This window comes from Mesoplodon mirus (assembly GCF_964341445.2).
Source record: "Mesoplodon mirus genome assembly, chromosome: 8".
Lineage (NCBI taxonomy): Eukaryota > Metazoa > Chordata > Mammalia > Artiodactyla > Ziphiidae > Mesoplodon > Mesoplodon mirus.
In genome coordinates, this window is record NC_138984.1 from 58,441,985 (window position 1) to 58,469,841 (window position 27,857).

Sequence of the window (27,857 nt, forward strand, 5' to 3'; positions counted from 1 at the left end):
AACAACATATTCACTAACCAAACGAACTTTTTAGCCAACCCAATATTTTAGGGGAGTTTATACTATCTCCAAAGGTAGATTATAAACTCCTTGAAGGCAGTAGCCATTTCCTAACATTTTTTTTTATCTCCTATGATAGCTAGCACAGTGTCCTTCATATAATAAGCATACAATTAATGTCCCTAAATCAAGGATTTTTTAAATATTTGAGAAGTAAGTAAACTGTGTATATGAGGAAACTGAGGTCCAGAATCATTAGTAACTCACCTAAAAGTGACTAGCAGCCAATCGAAGATTCAGTTTGCTTGATTAGTAAAGATGCTTTTTACTTATAACAAAGTTATATTATTTCATTATTGATCAGTTGTTCTAAGCCAAGTAATTTATGAAACTCACTGATCTTAATAAAGTATATGCATATATGTTTACATATTATATATAATAACATATATGTATTTGTAAATAAAAATAGGTATAAACAAAGTTTCTCTGCAGATATTATTTCAAGGGTGACTCTAAAGAACTCAATTGTTAATATAACGTCAAAAACAATATGCAAGAATCGTGAGGACAAAGGGAACATTGATCTTTTTAACGAACTTTGAGTGACACGACCAATATTCCAGTGAGAACCAAGTATTACAAAAGTCTCCAATGTCCTGTTAAATCTTATGTTCTACCATATAACACTGTAAACATATAACTGTAAGTCTACATTTTCCATGAAGGTGGATTAATAGCTCAATTTAATTCCTATAATACTTATAATGTAGTGGACAATTACAAGTTCAATTTTATAATGAAGGTTTTAATAAGCTAGTATTTGGAAAACATGTTGAAATAATGTTACTCAAGAAATAGAAATTAACAAATATTTTAAAATCAACAGTAACTTGGGTTCTGGTTAAAGTTAGTTTGACGTACATTGGATTTATCCTTTTAAATAAATGTTTTGTCTCTGGGCAGTTTGATACACATTGTCACTTACCATCTTTCAGGATGGTTTCTCGCTCTGTGCCATCTATCTTCTGCCGGCCAATTAGGAAACTGGTGGTGTCAGCAAAGTAGATATAATTGGTTTCTGCATGAAAATCTAAAGCACGAGGGTTTACCAGATTTTCTATGGGGATCATGTATTCATCAGCTATCTTGGTATTCAAGTCCATTCCTCTAACAATTCCTGGGCGTCCTTTCCCATAAAAGAGAAACAACTCATTCTTTGGTCCTGCAGAAGAAAGATTACAAACATAAACAACCGATGCTGCCTAATCTTCTTTACCCTGCATAATGCCACTGTTTAATTAACTGGCACAATTAACATTTTTTTAAAGTCAGTACCAAAAATTAAACCCTAAAATATGCCAAAGGCATCTCGATGCAAGAAGACCAGCTAATTGCGTTACTTTAGTTAAAACAGAAATTACTTCTGTGAATAGGTTATATTTAGTTAATTTTTCTTTTGCCTGTAACTGTATAGAAAAAACATGACAGATTGTTGGATAACTTATAATTGTAAAATGGACATTTATTAAAACATCTGGCACATTTAATTTTACAATTCATTACAATCTATCTAACATATCTGTAGATACTAACTGTAGCATTCATTATGTTTGACAGTGCTAAAAACTTCAGAATATTTAAAACCCCCCCCTCAAAGTTTGCATCTACAGACTGTCAGAAGCAAACAAAAAGAATCACACAGTATCACATAACTTGCATGTGAATATATTATAGTTTGTATAAACGTGATTATTTTTTTAAGAAATGAAATAAAATGCCAGTTACAGTGTCACTTCTTTCTTCATATCTTAATTAGAATGTTAGAGGTTGATGCTGTCTGCCAGTAACTCTGAGGTACAACACAGACTTTATCAAAAACTAAACAAAAGAAAAAACTGTGTCCTGGGTTAAAATGCAAGAATCAAGGAAGCTTTTTCTACAGAATGAATGAACTCCTTCAGACTTTTATATGAAACTACATGCAAGGCTCTCGTATTGCTAGGGCACATTATATAGTTTAGTATACATAATTTTGAAATGAATACTTCAAATGGAAAGGAAAACATACTAGGTTTTATTAAGAAAACTGAGGATACATATGACTATTATATTTGGATAACCATACCATAGTGAGATTCTTAGTAAATTAAAATAATTACATTATAAAATTTGGAGGAAAAAAATAAGTAATTACTAATAAACTCAACACCCTCAATGCAAACTATATAATCATTTTATATAGTTTCTTTCTCATTTTCTTTTAAAATTAGTGTTAATGAATATTAAATATATATAAATATTTATAAAATGTTAATATTTAAAGAATAAAAATAAAACAAATCTCATGTACCTAGCGTAGATCTTAAGAATATTTCCAGAACATTAGAATGCACGCACATGCCCCAAACCCACCCCCCTTCCATCCCAGAGACATCCAGTATCTCTGGTTATATACAATAATATGGTTATTGTGTTTACCATGCATTTTTTAGAAGTTTGGCCACATATGTTGTTTATATTTCCCAACAGTAGACTGTTTAATTTTGCGTGTTTGAATTGCATGTGTGCTATTAATTAATTTTATTCTTATTACATAATTTATATTCATCTATGGTTGTTATAGTAATCATTCATTTTCATTGCTGTATTATATTCCTTGGTGTGACTATTTCAAATTTAATTTATCTAGCTATTTTTCTAATGCACACTAATATAGAAGAGAATATGTTTTGTATTCTGCTTTTATTACTAAATCTTAGCATTAAGATTATATTCTGTGCTGATCCTTTTCTTTCTTTTTTTTTTTTTTTTTGGCTGTGTTGGGTCTTCATTGCTGTGCATGGGCTTTCTCTAGTTGCTGTGAGCAGGGGCTACTCTTCGCTGTAGTGTGCAGGCTTCTCACTGTGGTGGCTTCTCTTGTTTCAGAGCACAGGCTCTAGGCATACAGGCTTCAGTAGTTGTGGCACGTGGGCTCAACAGTTGTGGCTCATGAGCTGTAGAGCGCAGACTCCACAGTTGTGGCACATGGGCTTAGTTGCTTCATCGCATGTGGGATCTTCCCGGACCAGGGCTTGAACCCTGGTCCCCTGTATTGGCAGGCAGATTCTTAACTGCTGTGCCACCAGGGAAGTCCCTGATCCATTATTCTTGTCTTACATTCCTTCAGTATGATCAGTATAATATATGATAATGTGCCAAATCATTCCTCAGTTGATTTTATCTTTCCATGATTATAACACTGAGATATGCATTTTTCCATATCTCTTAGTATACATTTCCAGAAGTGGAATTACTGGGTAAAGAATATTAACATCCTTCTTTCTCATTACCCTCACAACCTCTCAGTGTCTACCTACTCGTTATTTTCTTTAAAGATACTATCTTACATTATTTAAAAGTAGATTTATTTGAAAATTAACATTCCTGAGTATTTCCTACCAACATCATATGTATAGATACTTTTGTTTTTTAAAAAAAATTGGTATCTCAGATATGCATTTTACTACTTAACTTTTAAAAATTTAACAATACTTTGTTGTGTCATTAAAAGGTCTTCAAAACATTCTTTTCAATGGCAGCATTATGTTCCCTGCTAGAGAGGCAACATAATATGGTCAGCTACTTACCTACTGTAGGATATTTAGATTGCTTCTGGGTTTTTGTTATTATACATACATTTACAATGGATTTCTTTAGTCAAAAGTGGGATAACTTGTTAAAGGATGTTATCAGTTTTATCTCTTTTCTATGTTATTATCAAATGTCTTTCTAATAGTGGTATCAATTTCCAGTTCTATTAGCAAGGCATAAGCATGCTGGTTTCAGCATATCTATTCTTGCTAACATTTATTTTTGCTTGTACTTTTAATTGATGCTTTAATTGGTAAACCTGGCACAATACTTCATTGGTTTAATGTATGTGTGTGTATGTGTATGTGCACGTGTGCATGTGTATGCATATTTTGAATAAGAATGGTAACTATTTTTCCCACTGTTTTATTCAGTCACTTTTTTCAATCCATTCACTACCTGAAGTTTCTTCTAATGTGTTTTCCTATACCATAGACAATTGAAAACTAAAAACTACATTTCACAGACACCGATATAGCCATGGCTCTAGTTTTGGTTTAAGTACCTAAAGTCAGATGTACTAGCTTGAGTTTGGAATATAGAAATGAGACCACCTTTTGTTGCTTCTGCTGGTATTTATCTGATGGAGAAACTGAATTTTTCCACATCAATCTTCTTCCTTTCTGTATATCAAGAGACAAGGAAGAGGGTATCTTTTTGTTGTGTTGTGTTTTTTTTGTTTGTTTGTTTTATTTTCCAGTATGACATATTATTTCTGGAGCTAATAGTTTTGGTGCAAACTTCCTAATCCCTAGATCTCAGCTAAGATGGTGTGTTTCTGAAACACCATGTTTGCCATTTGTGGCTTCCCGATGCCCTAGCTTCTGATTATGGTAAGTGTTCCAGCTTAAGCCAGGCTAGTTTGTGGTGGTTTTGAGGAAAGTTCCCAAGACCCAGTCTAGAAGCTGCTGCTTCAGGCTTCTCAATGATTTTGTAAGTACCTATCTATTTGTGTTTGATCCTTTCTGCTTAAAATAGCTAGAATTGTTTCTGTTAGTTTAAATGTAAATGTACCCTGATTGGTCACTACATTAGGGATGATTGAAGCTTATGCAACTCTGATCTTATGTTTCTCCACCAAACGTGTGTATATATGTGTGTGTGTATATGTATGTGTGTGTGTGTGTATATATGTGTGTATGTATGTGTACATATATAGAAATGTACATACACATATATACACACATGTATATATGTATGCATAAATGTGCATGACTGTATTTTTGCATGACATGCCATCACTTCACAACTGGTAACCAGAGCAGTTTAAAGGCTGGTTACACACACACACACACACACACACACACACACACACAAAACTACCCCTATCTTGAGGCTTCTGACACAAAACCTTCAATTATCCAGAGGATTTCTTGAACATGAGAGCTGGTGTCTCGACATTCCTAGCACTTGATACAAAGCTGGACATAAAAAAAAGTACTAAAAGGCATGTATTTTATCACAGTTAAGTCTCTTGGGTTCTCAATTTAGAAGTATTTGCACTATGAATTCTAACCACTTAGACTTAAAATTATAACAAATTTAGAGGTCTCATTTCATAGTCCTCAGCAAGCATATGATAAGAAAGCAAAAGAGATGGCAGGACAGTGGTCAGAGAGGGAGCACAGACAAAAATAAATCGAGACAAAATATGCACTGTAAAAAGCAGTCATCATAATCTTAAAAACTATGGTATTTGTGGGACATCTAAAAACCAACAGTCTCCACATGGACACCATTTCTATGAGGGCAATTAAAACTACATATGATTATGTGGACCCTGAGTAAAGAACTTAATTAATTTTTGTGTAAAAATTTAAACTTAACAAAAGTCATGTGTGAAAAATATTTATTAGCTTATTTAAATAAAGAACAATTAAGTTATTCTAGCATATTTCAAAAATAAAACAAAGATATGTCCAACTACTAGATAACTTTTAAACAAAATTGTTAAAGAGATTGATATTTAATTAGTATAGCTCCAGTTACTTGGAAAGTGAAATAATGAAATGAATGTCATCCCCAATGCTGGATAAAGTGAAATATTACTTAATGTGGATTTTTGTTGGACTAAACACACCTATTACTAGAAGCAGCATCTTGGTTCAGAAAAGAAAAAATCTGGTTAACCAACGATTCAGGCTCATTAGACCATGAACATTCTTTAGGGAATTAAGGAAAGGATCTTCCTAAAAATCTTCCCTAAAGTACGGTTCCCAAAGATCCATAAATTTGGTGACTCTACAGCCCAATTAGTTTTCTCATTCACATTATCACACACATACAAAAGAGAAAAAAACAAAAACAAAAACAAATACTGATTTTGAGAAAAATGGCTTGTACACATTCACAGGCAAATTTGGCCTGATGATGTCTCACGTTATTACTGATGCTGATGCTCCTAATTAATACTAAGAGCCCTATTCTGAAGCATTAGCTGCTGGCAAATGTTTGATTTTCAATAACATACTTTTGCATGACCTGCCATCACTTCCCAAGTTGAAGCCAGTCCTGCAGCGACAGGTCCGTGCTTTGTAACCGCTGCTGAGCAGACATATGTGTGAACATCCCCCTGGCATTCCGTATGGATCCACTTCACATGCATGGCTTCTGACTACAACAAATGAAAAAGAGCATGCTTGAAATTCTCCAAAGACAAGATAATTATGTGCATCAGTATGTTGAAACTTTGACAGTGCAAGAAGAGGAAATCCTAGCAAAAATCTATATACCAAATATTTTGTATCATAATCAATTAGAAAAGAGTTTAAACCCCAAAAAAGAAAAGGTAGGGATTTGCCAAAATCCTCCTAAGTCTACCTTTTAAAAAAATTCTGAGAAGATAAAATGCTTTTATATTAACCTAAACTGTTTACATGTAAGCAAAATAAAAGTAACATGTTTTTTTTGTACATGCTTATTGTACTTTTAAAAAGTACACTTTTCTGGCAAATATTAAAAAAATACTGTTAAAATATCCTAGGTTAGGTAGTTAGGCAGAGAAAGAACTTCTTCTGAAATAATCTATTATATGGGTACCTAAATTAGGATAAATGTGCTTCAGTGATTACCTTTATTAAGAAGTGCTGAGATAAATTTTTTTCTTCAATTTTGAGTCCATTGCCATTTGGAGAACCCTTCCACAAAATGAATTTTGTGTGTGTGTGTGTGTGTGTTTGTGTGTGTGACTATAATTGTCAAAAGGAGAAGGCCGAGTTTTCATGTGGAGGTTATGGAATAGAAGGCTGTTTTATGAGTGTAGAAGGTGGAGAAGAAACAAAAATAGGAAAAGTACTGTATGGAGAGGATGAAAAGAAGAAAGGTCAAAGCGAAAATGCTGTAGTAGGAATAATACCAGTAAGATTTTATGTATTACTGTAATTATATTTCTTTTCAATCACGACTTTCCTGGAATTGTCATGAGTAATATGACAATTTTTTTTTAATATTAAAACTTACTTACATGCTTTCGAAAACTGTGCTATGTTCTTTTTGTATTCTGCATTCTCTAAATGAAAAGATAACTGAAATGTAGTTTTTTTTTTTGCACAAGAGCGTTGTTTTTATTTTCCAGTCTCATCCCATTTCTATACTGGACCACATCTCCTCTTACCTACTTAGCAACTCCCCAGTTTCTCACTGTCTTGTCTTCATTACTTTTGCTCTCTGCATTGGATCATGCCCATCAGCATACAAATGTGCCATTATTTCCACATCTTGGGGGGTAAAAAATCCTAATTTTAACCTTAATTCCCACAGCAATCCTTCAATTAGCTCCCCATTTCTCTGCTCCACCTAATATCAACACTTTTCAAAGTTATCCTCGCTCATTTTCTATAATTTCTTTCCTTCCTATCTTTCCCAGATCCTTTCTACCTAGACATTCTCTTCACCGCAAACTGCTCTTATGAGCTTCATGCTGCTAAATCCAATGGCCAATTGAATTTAACAAGCTTCTTCTCAGTCTCCTCTTTTGGTTCTTCCTATTGTCTTTGACTTCTCATTGTTGGAGTGTCCCAGTGTCCTTTATTTGGAACTTTTTTCTTCTCCATCTATAGTTACTTCCTTGGTGATCACATCCATTTTCCTGGCTTTAAATGTCACCTATATGCCAATGACTCTCAAATTGTTTTGTCCAGCTTGGGCTTGCCCCTGAACTCCAGACTTATATATTCAAATACCTCCTTGAAATCTCCACCGGAATTTATGACAGAAATTCAAAATAACATGTAAAAATTATACATTTTTCCTTTGCTCCCAGTCTGCTCCAAACTTAGTTTTCTTAATCTCAAAAATAACTCAATTATTCCAGTTGCTCAGCCTAATTGTCGTCATCCTTGCCTCTTTTTAAATTTACACCCCACATCAACTCCATTAAGAAATGCTGTTGGCTATACCTTCAAATATATTCCGAGTCTAACTAACCACTTTTCACCACCTTCACTACTACCATCTTGGTCCAATCCACCATCATCTCTAACTTTCCACCCTTGTTCCTGACAGTCTATTGTCAATATAGCAGCCATATTGATTCCTTTAAAAAGTCAGTCAGATTATGAGACTCCTCTGCTTAAGGCTTCTTAAGGACTCCCCATCTCACTAAAAGTATAAGCAAAGGTTTTTACAACTGTCCACAGAGCCCTACTTGTTATGGTCCTCCTTCATTTCTCCAGCTTAATTGCCTACTTCTCTTCCTCTTTTTACTTTGCTCCAGACCTATGGGTCTCCTTTTTGCTCCCTGAACAATCCAAGCATGCTCTTCCTCGTGGTTTTTGTGTGTGCTCATCTTTCTACCTGCCTCTCTCCTCCTTTAATTACTTAAAGTCTTCATGCAATTTCATCTTCTCAATGGGACTTCCTCTGACCATTCAATATAAAATTGCAAACTACCCCCATTCCTGACACTCATCTGCTTTATCTTTTTCCATAGCACTTACTATCTTCTAATAGAATAATAATTTACTTGGTTTTTTAAAATTATGTCTTCTTTACAACAATGCAAATCTCATAAAGACAATGATCTTTTGGTCTGTTTTATTCACAACTATCTTCTCAATGGACATAGAATAGTTCCTGGCACATAGTAAATGGTCAGTGAATAATTGGTGAATTAATAAATCCTAATATAAAACTCTAATAAGGTTACCTACAGAATTCAAATTTCAATTTCCTATAAACACAATATGTATATGTGATAATACATTGCCTAAGCTGAATTTATGTTAATGGTTAGATAATTCTAAATTCATTTTAATTTGAAGCACAAAAAGATGATGGACATTTGGGTGGTAGTTTTTGTATGTTACATTATTCTGTATATGATTGAGCCTAAACTGTATTGATGAACAAGCATCACTAACCTACAATGCAAAGTAGTTAGTGTTTTTGAGGAATACTTAGAAATGCTGTAGCCTTCTTGTTAAAAATTATTTTTTATTTAACATGCATTAAGGAATGATTGGGATGTTCAGTCAAGAGACCCCAGTGAATGCAATAAAAACTAGACAGATACTGCAAGGAAATCACCTAATTTGAAATGTTTCCCAGAATGATATAAAAAAAATTCCCTAAAGTCTTAGTATCTGGGTTTCCTGTATACATACATCGAGTGCAAGTTCCTTCCTGAATCTAAATCTAGCCGTCATTTTAATTCTATGGTTGTAGAAACGATTCACTAGCAACTGAACAATTTGTCATTTAGACTTGGGAAGGGAGTTCTATTCCATTTTTGCTATCAAAACAGAGAATTTATGGCTCACCCACTTTAACACCAAACAAAGGCACAAGGACCATATCCCCATTCAATTTGCCATTGTGAAGGCTATGAAGAAGTCTTGCATCTTACCTATTGGTTGAGTTCTTTTTTGATAGATTCGGATTCCTCGAGCATTTTCCATTTTAATTAATGAATGAATATCAGTGCCATTAAATCGGTTTATCCGTATGATATTGAAGTTATCAGAACTGGTTGCATACAAATAGTCTTCAAACACAGTTATACCATAAAGATGTTTGACCTATAAAAAGGGGCAAAAATGACTATGATTTTTAATTATGTTGCTTTTAACTTGAAAGAAAAAATGATTGCTATCTACTCCTGTGGAAAATTCCCATAGTTGGAGAGTCACAACCATATTATCATTTATCTTCTCTCATAGAATTTGACATTTTAATGTTTTGTCTGAGAATAAAACGTTATGCAGTAGTGGTTAAAGCACTACCCAATGTATGGGAGAGAATTTTATTCATGTTTCATTAAGAAAACATGTTCAGTAGCTACTTTTCAAAGCCTAGTGAGAACCAAACTTTCAAGCATATTCAATAACATGCTTATGGCACCGTTATGTAAAATTTGATATATTTTTGTGGGCTACATTTTCATATAGCCATGGATATGTAGAATCTGTAAAAGGCTTGCTTTGCCTGTGAAAGAACTGATGAAAAAACACCTTTGAAAATCCCATTTTTAAAAAATACAGGTTACATTTAGACTAATAATAGCCCCAGCATGGAAAATAATAAACAACAAAATCACATATTTGGAATAATTGTAAATAAAATGTCAACATTCTACTCAGAAATTGCACTGTTTCTAAAGCCCATTCATAATGAAAATGGAACTCTGATTTGAGAATAACAATGTTTACTGCTCTCCATGACACTTCACAGGTAACAATGTAACTCTCCTCCTTGGCACAGGTCTTGGGGACTGTGGGTAAGAATAGACTTCTTGAACTGATGGAAAGCTTCCAGTAAAGCAAAGGGAGAATAAGTATACTGATTTTCTCATACAAAAAGGCACATGCTAGACACATTGTCTTTGGGCATGCCTTGTAGTATACTCAATTTAAAATGGTTCTGGACCAAGGTATGGTAGATTTGTCAATTGATTTGCTGTACAGATTTTGATGAAAAAGCATTTGTCATTATCGTTTGGCATTATATTGTACTTCTAGTGTACTTTTCGTATAGATTTGTAGTCAAGAGAATTTGAGAAGTTATGCATGGTTTGACTGTAAAAAAATTTTATATAGAACAAAATCACAAAACTTTCTACTTAGGAAATCATGCCAGTTCTATACCTTAAGCTAAAGCATTTGATTTGCTATCTTTCTAGCTTACATGTCTCCTTATTACTATTCCTGATCCTCTCATAGGAGATGTTGAGTAAAAGAAGACTGGCTTTTCACGTTGTTTTTGGACGTATTTCATTTCTTCATGTCTAGGCTACAAATGAAAGTTAGGAATTAAGGGGGAGAATCATTCTTTGTTAAAGCTCCAATAATCATTTTCAATGTTAGTGTTACTATCCAGTAAGTGTTTGTAGGGGGAGGCATGTGTGTATTTACTAATAATATTTTCCACATTACTGACATCATATTCACTAAATATATCTATGACCCAATTTTGATTTGGGCAATACTTTTTTTCCTGTAAAATTTACAAGCAAGCTGAAGTCTTCCATTAATTGCCATTTATTTTATGCATGCTTTGCTTAAAGTTTGGGGCCAGTCATCTGGAAGTATGAGATTGTGGCTTAATCACATTGCTGTCTATGTAATTGCCAATCCAAGCCTCAGGAGAGAAAGTAAGCATGGCTGCAGAGGGGGCAACTGGTGAGGGCAGAAAACATGTTCACACAATAGCCATCAAATTTTACTCACTGCCTCGCTGCTTTCCTTCAGACAGGTTTGTTTACCATAAAGTACCTACATTGTTGCCTGGTCTGCTAACTACCCCCAACAGAGGTGGCAGGAGGTTGGTGTGGTGCATAGACCATTCTGCCTACAGGACAAATACAAAATTTTATCTCTGTTGGATTACATAGTGGCAAACTAAGCATATGTTTAGGGAACCAGCAAAACACAAGCAATAGAAATGGGAAAAAAAGGATTAATTAAAAACTTCAGATACTAAAAAACTTTTAAAAGTAGTCATGAGGAAGATCATTTGAATTCCTCATTCTTGTTTCAAGGTTTAAAATTTTAATTACATATACGTAAAAAGAAGGTCCATCATAATCATTTTAGAGACTAGGTCCTCTAAGGTCATAACTAGACTGCCAAGGAAATCAAAGTTTTAAGGACAGTCAAAGGTGAGAGAGAAATAAGTGACCTCACCTCTAATATTGGACACTTTTTTTTTTTTTTTTTTTTTGCTGTACGCAGGCCTCTCACTGCTGTGGCCTCTCCCGTTGCGGAGCACAGGCTCCGGACACACAGGCTCCGCGGCCACGGCTCGCGGGCCCAGCCGCTCCGCGGCATGTGGGATCTTCCGGGATCGGGGCACGAACCCGTGTCCCCTGCATCGGCAGGCGGACTCTCAACCACTGCGCCACCAGGGAAGCCCTGGACACTTTTTTTAACCACCCAGATTAGTGGATTTTTTTATCTGCTAAGGAAGTGAAATCATTTCATTGTTAAAAGCTGATTATAAAGGCAAAGTAACTTTATAGGACAATTACAGAATATTTGTGCCTTATACTGCAAAAGCAAACAGAGTCACTTATTTCAGCTCCATAGAATGAGAATCTCACATAAAATTAGTGAGATCGGTGAGGTAAAATTGAATTTAAAAAGTAAACTAGTGAATAAGGCTTATTTCCACTTAGAGATCTCCTTCAGGTGTTTATTGAGTGTTATTTGCAAAAACTTGTAATTCAGCCAAGGGAAAAAAAAACTAGACAGATGGGAAAAATTTTGACCTCAGTGCTTTTCACAAAATTCTTATTTTAGGAAGTACCTGAATACATCAGAAGGCAAAATTTAATCCAACCTATTAAAATAATAATGATACTTTTGTGAGTCAGCATATGCACTGTGAGCAGAAAAAATATATATATATCTCCAATGCCACATGGGACAGATGATAGTTCACTTTCTTACAAATGAACTACTTAAATTAGTTTTTAGTAAGTAGGTCATATTTACTGTCCTACTCTAATACTTTTCTTTCTGACTAGTGTAGCATTTTTGATTTTGTTTGTTGTTTTTTGATTTATTTCAGTTGGTTTCTGTTTTGTGTGCTTTTTCCTTTTTTTAATAGAGGGAAAGAGGGGGAGAGAGCCCCCTCCCCTGCCCCATACTATGGAGTACACAGTACACTGTATAAAGAACATTCTCCCATATAGCAAACACATCGCAGTTTTTATGACCCATTGCAGCTTGACTTCATAAGAAATTTTCAACATTGCAATTTTCAGTCTTCTTCCTAGTATGCTACCATCCATTTTATTACGTTAGCTGCATTTCCAAACCAAATTCTACTTACTTGTCTGCTTTGGATGATAGTATGTCTGTTTTTTCCTTGATAGTCCACTACTTCCACATAGTCCAAGTAAAGGTCTACCCAGTAAACCAATTTGTTGACTAGGTCTAGTGCCAGTGCAGCTGGCTGCTCTGTCTTGGAATCAATTATCCTTGTTCTGTTCATCCCATCCATGTCACATCGCTCCACTTTGGCCACATTCCCATAGTCAGTAAAGAAAAGTTTTCTGTTGAAAGAAAACTAAATGTTAAAGTGGAGGGAGGGGGGAAGCATATTCAATAGAACCATCTGTAAAAAACAGAACTTTCCCTTCTAATCTATTTCAGTGGTTACATCTGTTAGCTTCCCATAACCATTTCCATATAATATCACTCATAAACAGAGAAATCTGCTAATGAATATTGCAGGGCATGAGGGAGCAGGTTAACTAACAACTGTAAAATTTCCCCAAAGTGAATGATTATGATGGGTTTATTTTTGTATTAGGGGAAGTGTTTCTTTTAGCTTCATAGAGCCAATATACATATACCGCAGGAGATGTGTACGGCCCATTTGGAATAAGCTTCAGAAATGAGCCAAGTCACCAGGCCAGGGCATGTGAGCTATCAGGCTTTATCTTCAACCTGCTTTTCAAATTGCCTGGTAATGTCTGTCTCCTATAAAAGCTATTATGTGGAGCTCAGTGAAGCTATGAGTGGTAGAGAATAGCAAACCTGGAATGGAATTAAGCAGATGGAAAAGCAAATGTGCTATTTGTAACAGTGGAAATAAAATATAAATAATTCCCCCCAAACCAATCCCAAATCCTCCCAAATATTCCGTTTATAAAATTTCATAAAGCAAATGTAGGCCGTTTCTTTTCATTTTCTCTTTATATAATTTTTGAAGAAAAGGCTGAAAAGCAATGTTGACTTCTGAGACAAGAAATCCTTCTATGAAGCCCAAACAGCGTGTGTCAAAGGTTTAAATACCTCCAACGCTTCAGTGTCTAATATTTGATTAGTATTCACAATGTTTAGTAAACACAAATCAATTTCAATTAACCTGACAATATTATAACAAGATTACCTACTCATGAGAGTAAATTACATTTGTAAATGGAAGACCATCTTGCCTTGACTTAAATACAATCTCAAGGATAATCTGATTTCCAGTGACTGAGCAATATTAAGATTACCTAGAGTATAGAATATTTGATTTTACAAACTTGGTGAATTAGTTTTTAGTGACTTTTCTCAACATTGTTGCATCATCTAACAGTATGGGGTATCTTTTAAGTTAAAGAGTATTTAAACTTTAGCTCTTTCTGCTGTGGGAGGTTTTGACTAATTTTTTTTAACATTAATGTGTACTGTCTGTGCATAATGTGTAATGGTTTGTGATAGTGTGAGCCAGATTTTATTATGAGTATATATTTCCCCAAATATTCTTGAAAGATCAATTTATCAGAATAAGTTAAAAATTATTTTCAAATGACACGTCATTCAGGTGAAGAGCTTTCTGTTCCAGTGAAGAACAAATAAAAGGGCATATGGCTCTATGTTTTATTGTCATGCTAAATGTTCTGACCTCTACTCCTGCACTAGCTCATTCTCTCTCTCTCTCTCATCTCTATCACTATCTTTTCCTGCTTCCATCTTTCATCTCCTCCTTCTTCACTTGTTAATCACTTTGTTCATAGTTATCTCAAGTTACTGTTACGATTACCTAGTTTCCCTCTTCCTTACCATAGAACACTGCCTACTATTCCTATTATAAGAAACTCTCTTCCTCACCTCATACCAATATGCCTGTCCTTTCATAGTTTCCTTTTCTTACTGGTCCATTTCACAGAACTGAATAGATGCTGGTGTGCAGGTAGCTTGGCTTTGGGATAGAGAGCTAGAGGCTCTGGCCCACTGTGTATAGCATGTTATGTACAAACTATGTATAGTTAGTCAAATGAAGCAGGTGGTTGCACTATCTACATGGTGCTGAAGAGGAAACATGGGCCTGGAGATGGGAACTTCTCTCAAGTCACATTGAGATGACTTAATTACACGTGATCCTAAAAGAAAAAAAAAACAGAAGAGTGCCAAGCCAAGAATCTTGGAGGCGTGTTGTTGAAGAAAGATGACCAAATAAGATCCGAGGTTATGGTCAAAGAGATAACACAGACTCTTATCGAGGCCTAAGGGAGAAAAGTTCCATGATAGAGAATTGGACTGGCTGGCTGGGTCAATCACTTCCCAAAAATTTTTTAAAAAGTAATATAGATCGAGATGTCATTGAATTTGGTATTTGTTAAAACACTAGTAATTTTTGGTACTGCTCTTTGAAAAGTTTAGTTATGGAGGAAGAGTGAACCAGATGATAATGAGGGAGGTCAGGAAAATGTAAATAATTTGTGCAAGAAGATTTTCAGTGATACTGACCAATATTGCAAGAATGATTCAAGTGATTCTCATATTTATCCCAGGTCATAATAAAACTGGTTGAGGTAATCTTCCTGTCTGAATAAATTTAAGCCAAAATATGAAAAAAAAAGTATAAATACATGATTCACCAAAATTTTGCTATTTTAATGGAAGTGTAAAATCAAAAGAACAGGAGGACTTTGGGTATGTGAAATGGCATTGAGCTAGAAGAAACAGTAAATAATTGGTCATTGTACTTCCAGCAAATAGCAGAATAACTAGTGCTGAGTGGTGATGTAGAAGGTGGTCTTTACATCAAATTTAACTTCCCCAGATTTCAGAATACTGACAATGTTGAGCTCTGTTCACTTGTAATTGAAGTGCAAGAAATGGAAGTATTCTCCAGGATAATAACACTAAGACCATAAATCTACAAGCAATAAATACCCAGAGTCACATGATTATGACTGTGACTATGATTATGTCACATGACTATGACTATGATTATGATTGTAGATGATTCCTTGCTTGTTTTAGTACTGATTAATTTTAGTTTAAAATTGTCTACTATTATTACAGAGAAAAGCTTTATTCTCAGGGCATTCTTTAATTGAGGTATGACTATTATAATTATAAACAAAAGCTAAGTTTTAATTATCTAAAACCTAACTAAATTTCATTCATGATATAAATGTATAAATATAAATGAAAAAAACTCACTCTTTTCTTTCTTATAAAATATTTGTCCAAATTTTAGAAAAAGGAAATAGTGCTCTGTGAACCCCATTGTCTCACTGATCTTAATAATTACCTATGAGATAGAAGGGTCAGATTTTTTCTATTTTACACATGAAACTGGCTCAAAGTCCACTTGGATAGCCACTGTCGGAGCCGTAACACAAATGTTTGTCATGCCTTTTGTTTTTAACTCACTATTTTGAAATAATTTCAAACCTACAGAAAAGTTATAAGAATTATAGAATGAATGTCTATACCCTTCACCTAGACTCAACATTTGTTCACATTTTCTCCTCTGGCTATTTCTAGTACTCTCTGAACCATTTGATAGTAAATTGCAGACATGACGATTCTCTTCATCTAAAACATCAGCCTGCATCTCCTGAGTACCAGGACATTCTCCTGCATAACCACAGTACATCTATCAAACTGAATATGTTTAACACTGATACAATGCATAGCTTTTATTCAGATTTTGCCTGTTGACCAATAATGTTTTATATATTAAAATTTCCTTTTTTTCTCTAATTTAGAATCCAATCCAGCATCGTATATTGCACATAACTGTCTTTTCTCTCTAGACTCCTTTCATTTTGAATAGTTTCTCAGCCTTCCTTTTACATGATGTCACCATTTCTAATGTGTAAATGTGAGTTGTGTTGAAGAATATCGTTATCTTGAGTTTGCCTGATTTTTCTCATAATTCAATTATGTTATGCTTTTTGAACTGAAATGTAATAGTTTTGTACTTTATTGTTTCTGCCTCTGGGCTTAGAAACCAACAGGTAAGCCTATGCTCTATTCCACAAATTCCCTAAAAAGAAGCACAGATGGTGGTTTGAAATCTCATTTATTCCATCTTATTCAGTATTTCTGAACATTTAACTCTCTTAATTTCCAGGGTTCTCAGTCACACTTTCAGCAACTCCTCCCAACAGAAACCAAGTATCTTTTGCTGCTTCTAGTACAGCCAAGACCCCAGTGTAGCAATCCGTGTGTCCAACTCATGGTGATTGGTGGAGACCATTCCCAAATCTGTCCTATGCTCCATTCCCTCAGATTTGCAATACTGACATTTCTTCTTTCGCTGTTCTTTCCTGCGATATCAATTATTTTTTATTCCCCAGAATAAAGAAGAAATTGAATTGAGATTGCTATTCTCTTATTCTTCACTTATTTTTTAAATGTCATTCAATTCAATTCCCACTGACAAAAAAATTAAAATTAAAATAAAACAGTATCCCAACTACTGTCTCTAAGATATGTTTAACTATTAGTTCATCAAGGACAGAAACATTTCTTTCAAACTTTTAATTATTCACCCAGTTCATTCATTATAATTTGACAGCTGTAGTAAATAGGAGTTTGTCATTTTGGCTTCTTTATCTCATCTAATATGGGAAACTGATTTTATCTGACATCTTTGATTACATGACTAGTCCTATTTTACTACAGATATATATATATATATATATATATATTATTTATATTTATACAATTGGGGATAATAAGAAACTTTGAGTATTGTTGGTAAACTTGCCTGACATAAATCAAAAGTCACAAAGGGAGCACTCACTGACAGTGACAGAGCACTGTGCTTACAGAGTTACGACACCAATCGTCCCTATGCTTTAAAGCAAAGCAGTTGTTACACATACTGATGTCTTAAAACATGTACTTTTTTCTTTAGCTGGTAAAAATAAGACTTACTTGTCCCAGTGATATCTGTTTTAAATGATTCTTCCCTACTTTTGTACTTTGTCCAAAAGGACAAATGGGAATTTAAACATATCAGAGTCCTATCCACATCCTTTAACTGCATAGTCAACCCAGGTTTTGTGTCATCATTCTTACGCCTAACATTTTGATTATAGCTTAATGATGGAATTTAGAAATTTTCAGAGTCCTCACAATGAAATTATCTATCATTCATTTTAACTGCTGAAAAATGAAGTTACACAACAAGATTTTGGTTAAGAAATAAATGAGAGGGGAGTGGGACATAAAACTAGAGGGTCACATATTGCTAGATTAAAAAAAAATCATTGTTCTGATTAGGGTCTAGCAAACCCTCCATGTTTATTAATCATGTGTTAAATTAGAAAATTTCATGTCTTTACATTTCAGGAAAATAATATGTATCTTTCTTAGCAAGGATTACATTAGAAACTTCATTTTTTTCAGTCTTGTTTTAAAAATAACTCTGTAATCCAAATAACATCAATAGTAATACAACTTTATTTTTTCTTCCATTATATATGCAAAAATTGACCAAGAAAGTGATCTTCTACATTATACAGAGTAATTAAAGTATACTCAGAACTAAAGTAGAAATATTAAATATTTAGCATCGTAATTCTAAAATGCAATTGTGAATATTAAAGGGTAATGAGTCTTTGGAGTTAGCAGTTTAAATTCAATTTCTATCAGCTCCTGCTGCTTAAGGGATGTGGAAGATAAACAAACGATTTTCTCTGTCTAGCCAAGACTGTTCAAGACAGTTATTTATTGAGTTTTCCTTGACTGGGGTTTTTGCTTTCATTGTTTGAAAAATCTCTCTTGAACTTGGTTTTCAGTTCATACATAAACACACAGAAATGAAACTTGACATACAGACTCCTCTCAGCTGGCTACTCCATATTCTGGAAACATTCCTACTAATAATCCCGCCAGCAGTGTTACTGTATTAGATACGTCAGTCAACATTCTTATTTACCTAAACCTGCCCCACTCAGTTAGTGTTCCTGAGAGGGGAAGCCCTATGTGCCAGTATTATCCCTCCCCTGGTTACTGATACTGAGGCCAAGGGGGGATGTGTGATGGAACTGAAACCAAATCACAGGCTGAGTTGAATCACTAAGACCCTTTCTCTCACTAATCCAAACCAAACAGTGTGGAGCTCACCTAGTGGGCAGCTGTGCTAACATGGGTGGGGAGGGGTTGGGGGCATTGAGAGAGGAGGAATACCAGAGCCTGTGTAAAGAAGTAGGGGAGTCATGAGATAGAGATTGGATGGCAGGAGCCATGTGGTGCTCGAGGCAAGGAGTTCTCTAGGACCCAGGAGTCCTGGGCCCTTTGTTATGTAAACCCATGGGAGTCTCCATATCCTCTTGGGAGATCCGTATATATCTGAGCTGGTTTCAGTGGGTTTCTGTACTTGGAAGCTAATGTGCCAGGAGTAAAACACTACATTGTTTAATGTTCTATTTGAAGATTCAGATAACTCTTGCACTGAAGATTTTGAACAATCAAAGATCATACTGCCTTAGGAAATATATATTGAAATGCTAACTCTATATAAAGCAATCATTTTATAATGTTCACATGTAATCCTCATATAACCCCAGCTTGGCATAAATATATAAATATAAAATAAATATATAAATAGAAAGCATCTGAAACTTTTTTCTTTCATCTCCCATGAAAACACAGAGAAGTAGGATATTAATAATGGACAATAATTTTTTAAAACCATCTTTCTTCATTTTTTAAAAACTTAATATATTATTCAAGACAGAGATATCCAACAGTCCTTCCTAAATTCAATCTCGCTAAACTCTCTCACAAATTCAAATACAGCCTCTCTCAGTCCCCATCTTACCCCAACACTGCCTCTAACTCATCTTTTTATTATTTTAAACAAATTTGTCTCTTAGGTTTTTCTTTCCATTTGTTTTTCATTCTCCATATTCTGAGAGCTAGGAGTTAACTCAGCAAGTAATAAACCTGCCATTGTAAAAAGGAAGTGATAAAAAAAGTGGAGAAACAGAAAGATTTGCATATTACTGTATTATTATTTCTTTTTATCTTCATCACAAAGATATTTCATCAGTGTTTAACATAGATTGGGACAAAGTGGGATTAATACCTAATCCTCTTTCCCTGGATTGACATTGCCTGACACTTGGTTTATGTTCACTCATTCATGCCTACCAGCCATGGCTACACTTAAATTGCAACTACCGCATCTAACCACCTAAAAAATAATGACATACTTGGCCTAACATTTCGACTCCCAGGCAGCCATTATTCTCAGGCTGTAACTGAAACCTTATAGACCCATCTATATCTAAAACCAAATTTTTCAATATTCTCACCCTTATTTACACAGGTCTCTGCTCAAAGTGTAGGGTGGCCTAACCTCTGTCCACTGATATGAACTCCTCTCTTCCTACCCAAATCCTTCTGATCTGCCCTCTGAATCTGCTACTCTATGATCACAACTCCTCAATATCCTAAGACTATACTTTGAATGTTCATTCCACATTTTTGCCTTTACTGAAACTTAGTGAAACTTAGCATCTCTTGAGGTCATCCTTTCCCAGAAGTCACTGAAAATGTGGGCTTCTTACAAGAACCTCAGGAGTATATATAAAATCAGTTCCTTCTCCAATACTAATTCCAGAATATTACTCTCTTCTTATCTTGCACCATCTCCTGTTTTTTGGGGGTCTCACAAATAGGCTGTATCCATCTTCAAGGTGGATTATGTATTATAAAACCCTTCTATAGCTGCTGATAACGGTCAAAATAAAACTTCATATTCTTAACACTGCCCACAACAGTTGAATGTTCTAGTCTCTGCCTATCTCTCCAGCTCCATCTAGTAATATATTTCCCTGCTTCTAATACCTCGGCCATCTAGCAGTATCCTTCTATAAAGTTCTAATACCTTGATCATCTTTCAGTGCCTTAAACAATCCACAAACTTTCTTCCTTTCGCCACTTCACATATTCTGTCTCCAAGTATGGAAAGTAATTTCTACTATGCTATTCTGATCTTGGCTTTAGTTTTCAAGTTAAATGTCAACTTCTATGAAAGACATTTCCTGCTTTTCCAATATCAATTAGGTCTGCCTGATAGAATCTCATGGCATTCTGTATTTTTTATCACACTCTTCTTTATTTAATTGCATAAAACAGATACACACATACACACACAATGATAAGGTTAAGATCTGTTTACTAAGTAGACTACAATCTCCAAGAAGACAAAGACCATATCTGCTTTATTCAGCATTGTATGCTCACAACTTAACTATGCATCTGCCCGTACTAAGTTTCTCTATCTATACATCTACATATATCTGTATAAGCTCTGGACTGATTTCCTCATATTGGAAAATAAAATCTAAAACTCAGACTTAAAATTATGATAAAGGGGCAAAAAATATGGATAAGGCCATTCTAGCATATGAAAATAAGTTGGGTTTCCACATTATCCAGAGTAGTTCACTGTAATTCTCTGGGCCCAAATCATTAGCTAATAATAAATTATGGCTTTGCCTCAGTTTGATTGCATTGACCTCTTTTGCACATAATTCCCTTTGGAGAACTTGTATGGAGTAGTGATATTAGTTCATGATAAGATTTAGTATTCCTGTGTCTGGCCAGTTTTCATTTTTAATGGCATCCCCTCAATATCAGATTCTACTTAACTATAGATACCAGATTATAACAGCATTTGGATGTATTCCTAAGGGGGTTAGACCATCTACTCCCAGAATGTAGCAAAAGTTTTGTTTCTTTCCTTAAAGTAAGATATTTATATAATCAACAGTAATTTTAAGAATGTAATGATGTTCCCCATGAGGAAGATGGATGGAGAATGTTGGATGGATTAGATAAGGAGATACCAGTTTGGTAGGTATGCATTAGTACAGGGGTAAATGGAAAAGAGGAAAGAGATTCAAGATATATTTTGGGGTCTGTGTCAACAGGACTTGATAGTTAATTGGGTGAAAATAGGATGATTAGAGAGCAGCATTCTAGTACTATAATAACTTTCATAAAATAAATTTATGGAATATATTGAGCCTCCAGATTTTTCTCAGGAAGTCTGCCTGTCTGTAAGATCTCAAGGTGTCATTCCATTTAATACGAAGGATGCATTTTACAGTTTGGGCATATTACTTTTCATGACCAAGGGCAATGCTATCTTAGGACTCCTTTAGGGGTCAGGATGCAGGATGTCAGTACTCAAAACCTCATGCTCAATATACTTGATTCATGTGGAACAGTAGAATATTTGCAGTAATATAGTCGATGTGAAAAAGTTACACTTTGCAATATGCAGAGATGTATAACCTAATTTCTGCACTTAAGGAAGTCCTATTGGTTTATAAAGGCATTTTTCTGAGCTGAAATAACACAGATGGCTGTCTCAGAGGCAGCTAAGGTAAGTATCCATGAACTTGTGGACTGCTGAACAAAACTGGTTCACTGCTATGCTAATTACCAGTTAGTTGAACTGTCAATTTCTATTTTAAATTCTTACTAAATGGAGGAAAAAATAGCATGGTGAAAATGAAACTTTAACTACAGCATAGTCTTTTTAATATATTATTTATTGTTTATACTTGTGTGCCCATCTCGGTTTGCTGTTGGAATAAAATGTACAATAATATTGCAGTGACGATAAAATCATATGGTTACATAGATAAAACCCCACTGTAGAAAATAAAGATTTCTTTGATGTTCACTTCCCTAGTTGCAAAGAGCAGATATACTTGGAAAAATAAGGCAAACCTCCTATAAAGCAATAACTTCTTCATAAGTGACATTATTCAAATTTCTTGATTTAGTTTTAAGTAGAAAGGCAGGATCAAGGGCAGGCTAAGCGTGGCTAAGACTGCAGAGACCAAAGGAAGTTGATGAAGGGAAACAACTGTCCTTGCTCAGTTGGCAAAACAGGTATTTTAATAATTGATAGATGCTGTTAGACCAGGGTTTCTTGACCAGGGTGACCTTTAAGGGTTCCATCAACAACCAGTTTTGTAGGCTGTACAAACTGACAAGTATGCCAGCAAATATGCATTCCTATAGGTGTATTTTTTGGACAAAGGGTTAATACTCAAAAAGGTAAATATCCATGTTCTGAAACAGTGATCCTCAAACTTTATTGTGTGCAATACTCATCTGGAGAGCTTGCTGAAATCTCCAATTTCTACAATCACTGTAGCGGGAATTTGAGGAGTATCTGACAAAATTAAATATGCATTTAAGATCTTTTTCATCCAGCAATATTTGTTCCAGAAATTCATCTTGAAGATGCATCTTCACAAGTAAGAGACAAGACATGTACTGTTATTCACTATGACATGATTAATAATGGCAAAATATTGGAATATATTTTTTTATCCAGTTCTCCCTTCCCCTCCCTATTCATCATTTCTTCCTAGAAATATTAATTTAGCACCTACTGAGCTCAAGGTTCTGGGAATACAACAGGGAACTCTAAGGTATCTAACCTCTACTTCTAGAGGGAATGAGGAGCAAGATCATTGAAGATAAATGTGCTTTACAACTTACGAATGCTCAGAGATGTTTGGGTTGGGTAGCTCTGCAGATTGTTAACTGATAGAAGCGTTATCTTCTAAGAAACTCTTGTTAGTGTCATAGTCAAAGAATTAAAAATAGGCTATTCAATCATGGTGATCTTTTCCCAATTTTAGTAATTTCTAACTTGGAGGCCAATTAGTTTTTCAAAGAGAACAGATTGTTTAAATCTTGTATTAGAATTCTTCCTAGAAAAGTCTTAGGTTACTGTTTCCTTCTCATCCTTCATGACATTTTTCTTCTAAATCATTGTTTATAATATTCACCTTTCCATGTCAATTTAGTAAGCTATATTCTCCAGTTTTTCAGTCAAACACCAACATAGGTGTTACTGTGAAGGTGTTCTGTATATGTGATTAACATCTAGAATCATCTGACTTTAAGTAAAGATGATCCTCGATAATCTGGATGGGCTTGATTTAATCCATTGAAAAGTTTAAAAGCCGAACCAAGGTTTCCCTGAAGAAGAAATTCCAAATGTGGACTGCAGCATCAGCTCTTGTTCAAAACTTCCAGCCTGTCTTCCCGACTGCCTGCCCTAAGCATTTTCATCTAAGTAGCTAGCTCCCACAACTGTTTAAACCAATTCCTTACAAGAAAACTATACATATTTATTAATCCTACTAGTTGTATTTTTTTTTTCCTGGTGGAACTCTGACTGATACAGTGCCTAAAAATTATTTAGGAGAATACCTCTCCATTAAGTAAGAATTTAAAATAGAAATTGACAGTTCAGCTAACTGGTAATTAGCATAGCAGTGAACCAGTTTTGTTCAGCAAACCAAAAGGAGAAAACAGAGGTCCTGAGGACATATTCTGGATCCCTAAATCCAGCCATGCCGAAGTCAGCACTGCTTGTTTTATTCAGGAATCTGAGACATTAAATTTCTCCTTTTTGCTTAAGCTGATTTAAATGGAGTTTTCTAACATATATAACTGAAAGTTTTTTATATGATAAATATTCATGGTTAAGGTAAATGGTAACTGAAATACCTATCACCACTACAGGAGAAATAGAAGTCAAATGATCTACTGACAACAAAGGCATTGTGAAATTATTACTTAGGAAAGTTAGCAATTTAAAAGACAAATATGACTACTATAAAATAATTTTGTTTGATTTAAGTAAAAGGAAAACTTATTTGAGTAATCAATAATTTTTATCAATACTCAGAAAATTCAGAAGTTTAATATTACAATATCTGCAATTCCAATAAATGTTTCTGAACTTTATTTTGCTTTGCCACAGGGAACAGCACAAGTAAAGTAAGTTCATATCCCATTATGAATAAAAGCAATGAGCCATTAGAAATATATGTAATCTCCATCTGCCAGTTGACTTGTTTCATATATATATACATATATATGAAACACACATACACATACAGATAATCTCTGACTTAATTATGGTTCAACTTATGATTTTTTGACTATACAATGGTATGAAAGTGATACTCATTGAGTAGAAACCATACAGTAGCCCCCCTTATCCATGGTTTCACTTTCCATGGTTTCAGTTACCCAAGGTCAACTATGGTCCAAAAATATTAAATAGAAAATTTCAGAAATAATTCATAAGCTTTAAATGATGTGCCATTTTAATAGTGTAATAAAATCTCACACTGCCTTGCTCTGTCCCACTCGGGACATGAATTATCCCTTTGTCAGCACATCCATGCTGTATATGCTACCCAACCATCAGTATAGTAAGAGAATATATATAGGCTTCAGTACTAACCCCAGTTTTAGGCATCCACTAGGGGTCTTGGAATTGTATCCTTTGCAGATAAGAGGGGGCTACTGTACTTCAAACTTTGAATTTTAATGTCTTCCTGGGATAGCAATATGTGGTACTTACTCTCATATAATGCTGGGCAGTGGCAGCAGTCACAGTTCTCAGTCAACCACATGATCACGAGGGGAAATGACCAATGAACTTACAGCCATTCTGTACCCATGCAACCATTCTGTATTTCTTTTTCAGTACAGTAGTCAATAAATTACATGAGATATTCAACACTTTATTTTAAAATAGGCTTTGTGCTGTATGATTTTGCCCAACTGCAGGCTAATGTAAGTGTAAGAAATATTCTCTCTTTGCTCATATATGACCTTAAACTTCTCACAGGGAATGTGTTAAGGCCACTTTTAAACTACTATGTTAGATAGTGGGTCTGCTAACCAGAAATCAGGAATGGTAAACAAAGATTTACTTCAAGTGATGCTATCCAAAGGGAAAAAAATCAAATTCAAAAGGCAGTGGTAAATTGTACTGAATGAAAATAAACTCTGAGCTAATGTTGACCTCTATACTACCCTAATGAAATTATATTTTCTCCACCTTGGATAGTAGAATTATTAAATTATAATAAAGTCCTGAGAGATGAAATGTTTTGTCCAGTATCATATATAGATAATTAATTACAAGGTTTGGTTTAAAATTCCAGGTCTCTTCATTTATGGAAATGTGCTGTGCTCAACTTCCTGTCAATATTTCCCTATTCTCCTGTAGTGTTACACGCTTAAAAAACTAAAATTCTTATAATTCTAATTATATTGAATTTTAACTATCATTTATAAATACCCAAAACAGTATTTAGACTTTCTACCTTGCTTTTCCAAACAGAAAGTAAAAGTTTTGGGAAAAGTAATCAGTTGTGTCTATAGTATACAAAATATTTTTGTCTGATAAACAAATGATAGCAATAACAACACTGTACTTTTAAGTTTCTCCTGGAGTATTTTGACCATTGAAATAACTGTAGGTAGAGCTCTAATGTGCTGAGTGACTGTGAAAGGTTAATTGATGCATGTGCTTCAATTTTCCTCCATGTGTAAATAAAGATGATAACACTCATACGTAAAGTGCATCAAAATTGCTAACTGAGGGCTTCCCTGGTGGCGCAGTGGTTGAGAGTCCGCCTGCCGATGCAGGGGACGTGGGTTCGGGCCCCGGTCCGGGAAGATCCCACATGCTGCGGAGCGGCTAGGCCCGTGAGCCATGGCCACTGAGCCTGTGCGTCCGGAGCCTGTGCTCCGCAACAGGAGAGGCCATAACAGTGAGAGGCCCGCATACAAAAAAAAAAAAAAAAAAAAAATTGCTAACTGAGAGTGCACACAACAGACTCACAAGCTTTTTTATATGTGAGCACACTATATAACTGTGCAAAAAATGATGCTCTAAAAACCTGTAATCCAAGTTTGTTTTTTTTTCCATCTTCCCTACCTCTCTTCCTCTCTCTCTTTTAATCAATAGTTACGAGAAGTTTTTTAAGACAGATTTCTCCATTTCCATTAGAACCTATACCAGTATGTACATAAATGCTCATCTGAGTGTAATCATTAAAGTGAAAGTTAATTGGTTAAAGTTAAAGCACTGAGTTCAGGTAAATTCATTTCATGAAGAAATCATCAAACTCCTTGTGAAAGATAATCTCACTTATCATGAGGTATACTACACAAATTATTTGAAATCCAGTATTAGATTATAAGCAATTTAAAAGCAAGGACTACTTACAAAACAGAAATAGACTCACAGACACAGAAAACAAGCTTATGGTTATCAAAGGGGATGGTGAAGGCAGGGGGAGAGATAAATTCAGAGTTTAGGATTAATATATACATACTACTGTATATAAAATATTATAGATTAACAACAAGGACCTACTATATAGCATAGGGAACTATATTCAATATCTTGTAATAACCTTATAATGGAAAAGAATCTGAAAAAGTATATATATATATATATATATATATATATATAAAACTGAATCACTTTGCTGTACACCTGAAACTAACAAAACATTGTCAATTAATTATACTTCAATTAAAAAATGTTTTTTAAAAAGCAAGGACTACAATCTTTATGGTATAATCCTAAAGTCAGATATAAATCACTTCCAATTTTTTAAGAATCTGACCAATATCATTAAGCCTGAATTTTCACCCCCAAATACCCAACTAATATTTGTCCAGTGCCAAGTAATTTCAACTCTGATTCCAAGTAACTATTTGATTCTGAGGAAGTTACTTAACTTCTAAGCCCCATCTTCTTCATAAGAAAAATTATAAAAATAATGCCCAAGTAAGAATGCATTTTGCTGAATTAAATGAGATATAGTGTTTAGTATGTAGAAGATACTCAACCCGAACATGTTTTCCTCCTTCCTCTGTTCCACACTTCTAATTTCACAGGATGCTGTTTCTTTTTAATTGAGGATTGGGGGATAATAATAGGAAATAGTGGTAAGTTTATATAGATGATTTTCAAGTTATACATGTCAGTTTGCTGGAGGAATAAGTACTTGCCAAAAAAACTCTGATTTGGGGAGATAGTTGGGGGGTAGACGTAGTTGATGAGCCTCACTTCCACGTTAAATAAGCAAATGAATCCTAATATTAATTGAACATTTTAGGCTACAGAAGAAAAAGTGAGATGCTGCTAAGAGGCACAGTACAACTTCAATGGAATAAATGCTTGCT

The 27,857-nt window shown here is 34.6% G+C and overlaps 1 protein-coding gene across 1 annotated transcript in view; it reads right to left on the reverse strand.

The window, feature by feature from the left end:
- LRP1B (LDL receptor related protein 1B) overlaps positions 1-27,857 on the reverse strand; it is a gene marked incomplete at its 3' end in the record, with an annotated part of 2,351,282 nt that overhangs the window by 819,124 nt on the left and 1,504,301 nt on the right. The window contains exons 31-34 of the mRNA XM_082630936.1: positions 12,904-13,126; positions 9,479-9,650; positions 6,104-6,247; positions 989-1,225 (exon numbers count right to left, since the gene is read on the reverse strand). Of these exons, the coding sequence (XP_082487062.1) occupies positions 989-1,225; positions 6,104-6,247; positions 9,479-9,650; positions 12,904-13,126 (776 nt within the window). The remainder of the gene's footprint in view (positions 1-988; positions 1,226-6,103; positions 6,248-9,478; positions 9,651-12,903; positions 13,127-27,857) is intronic.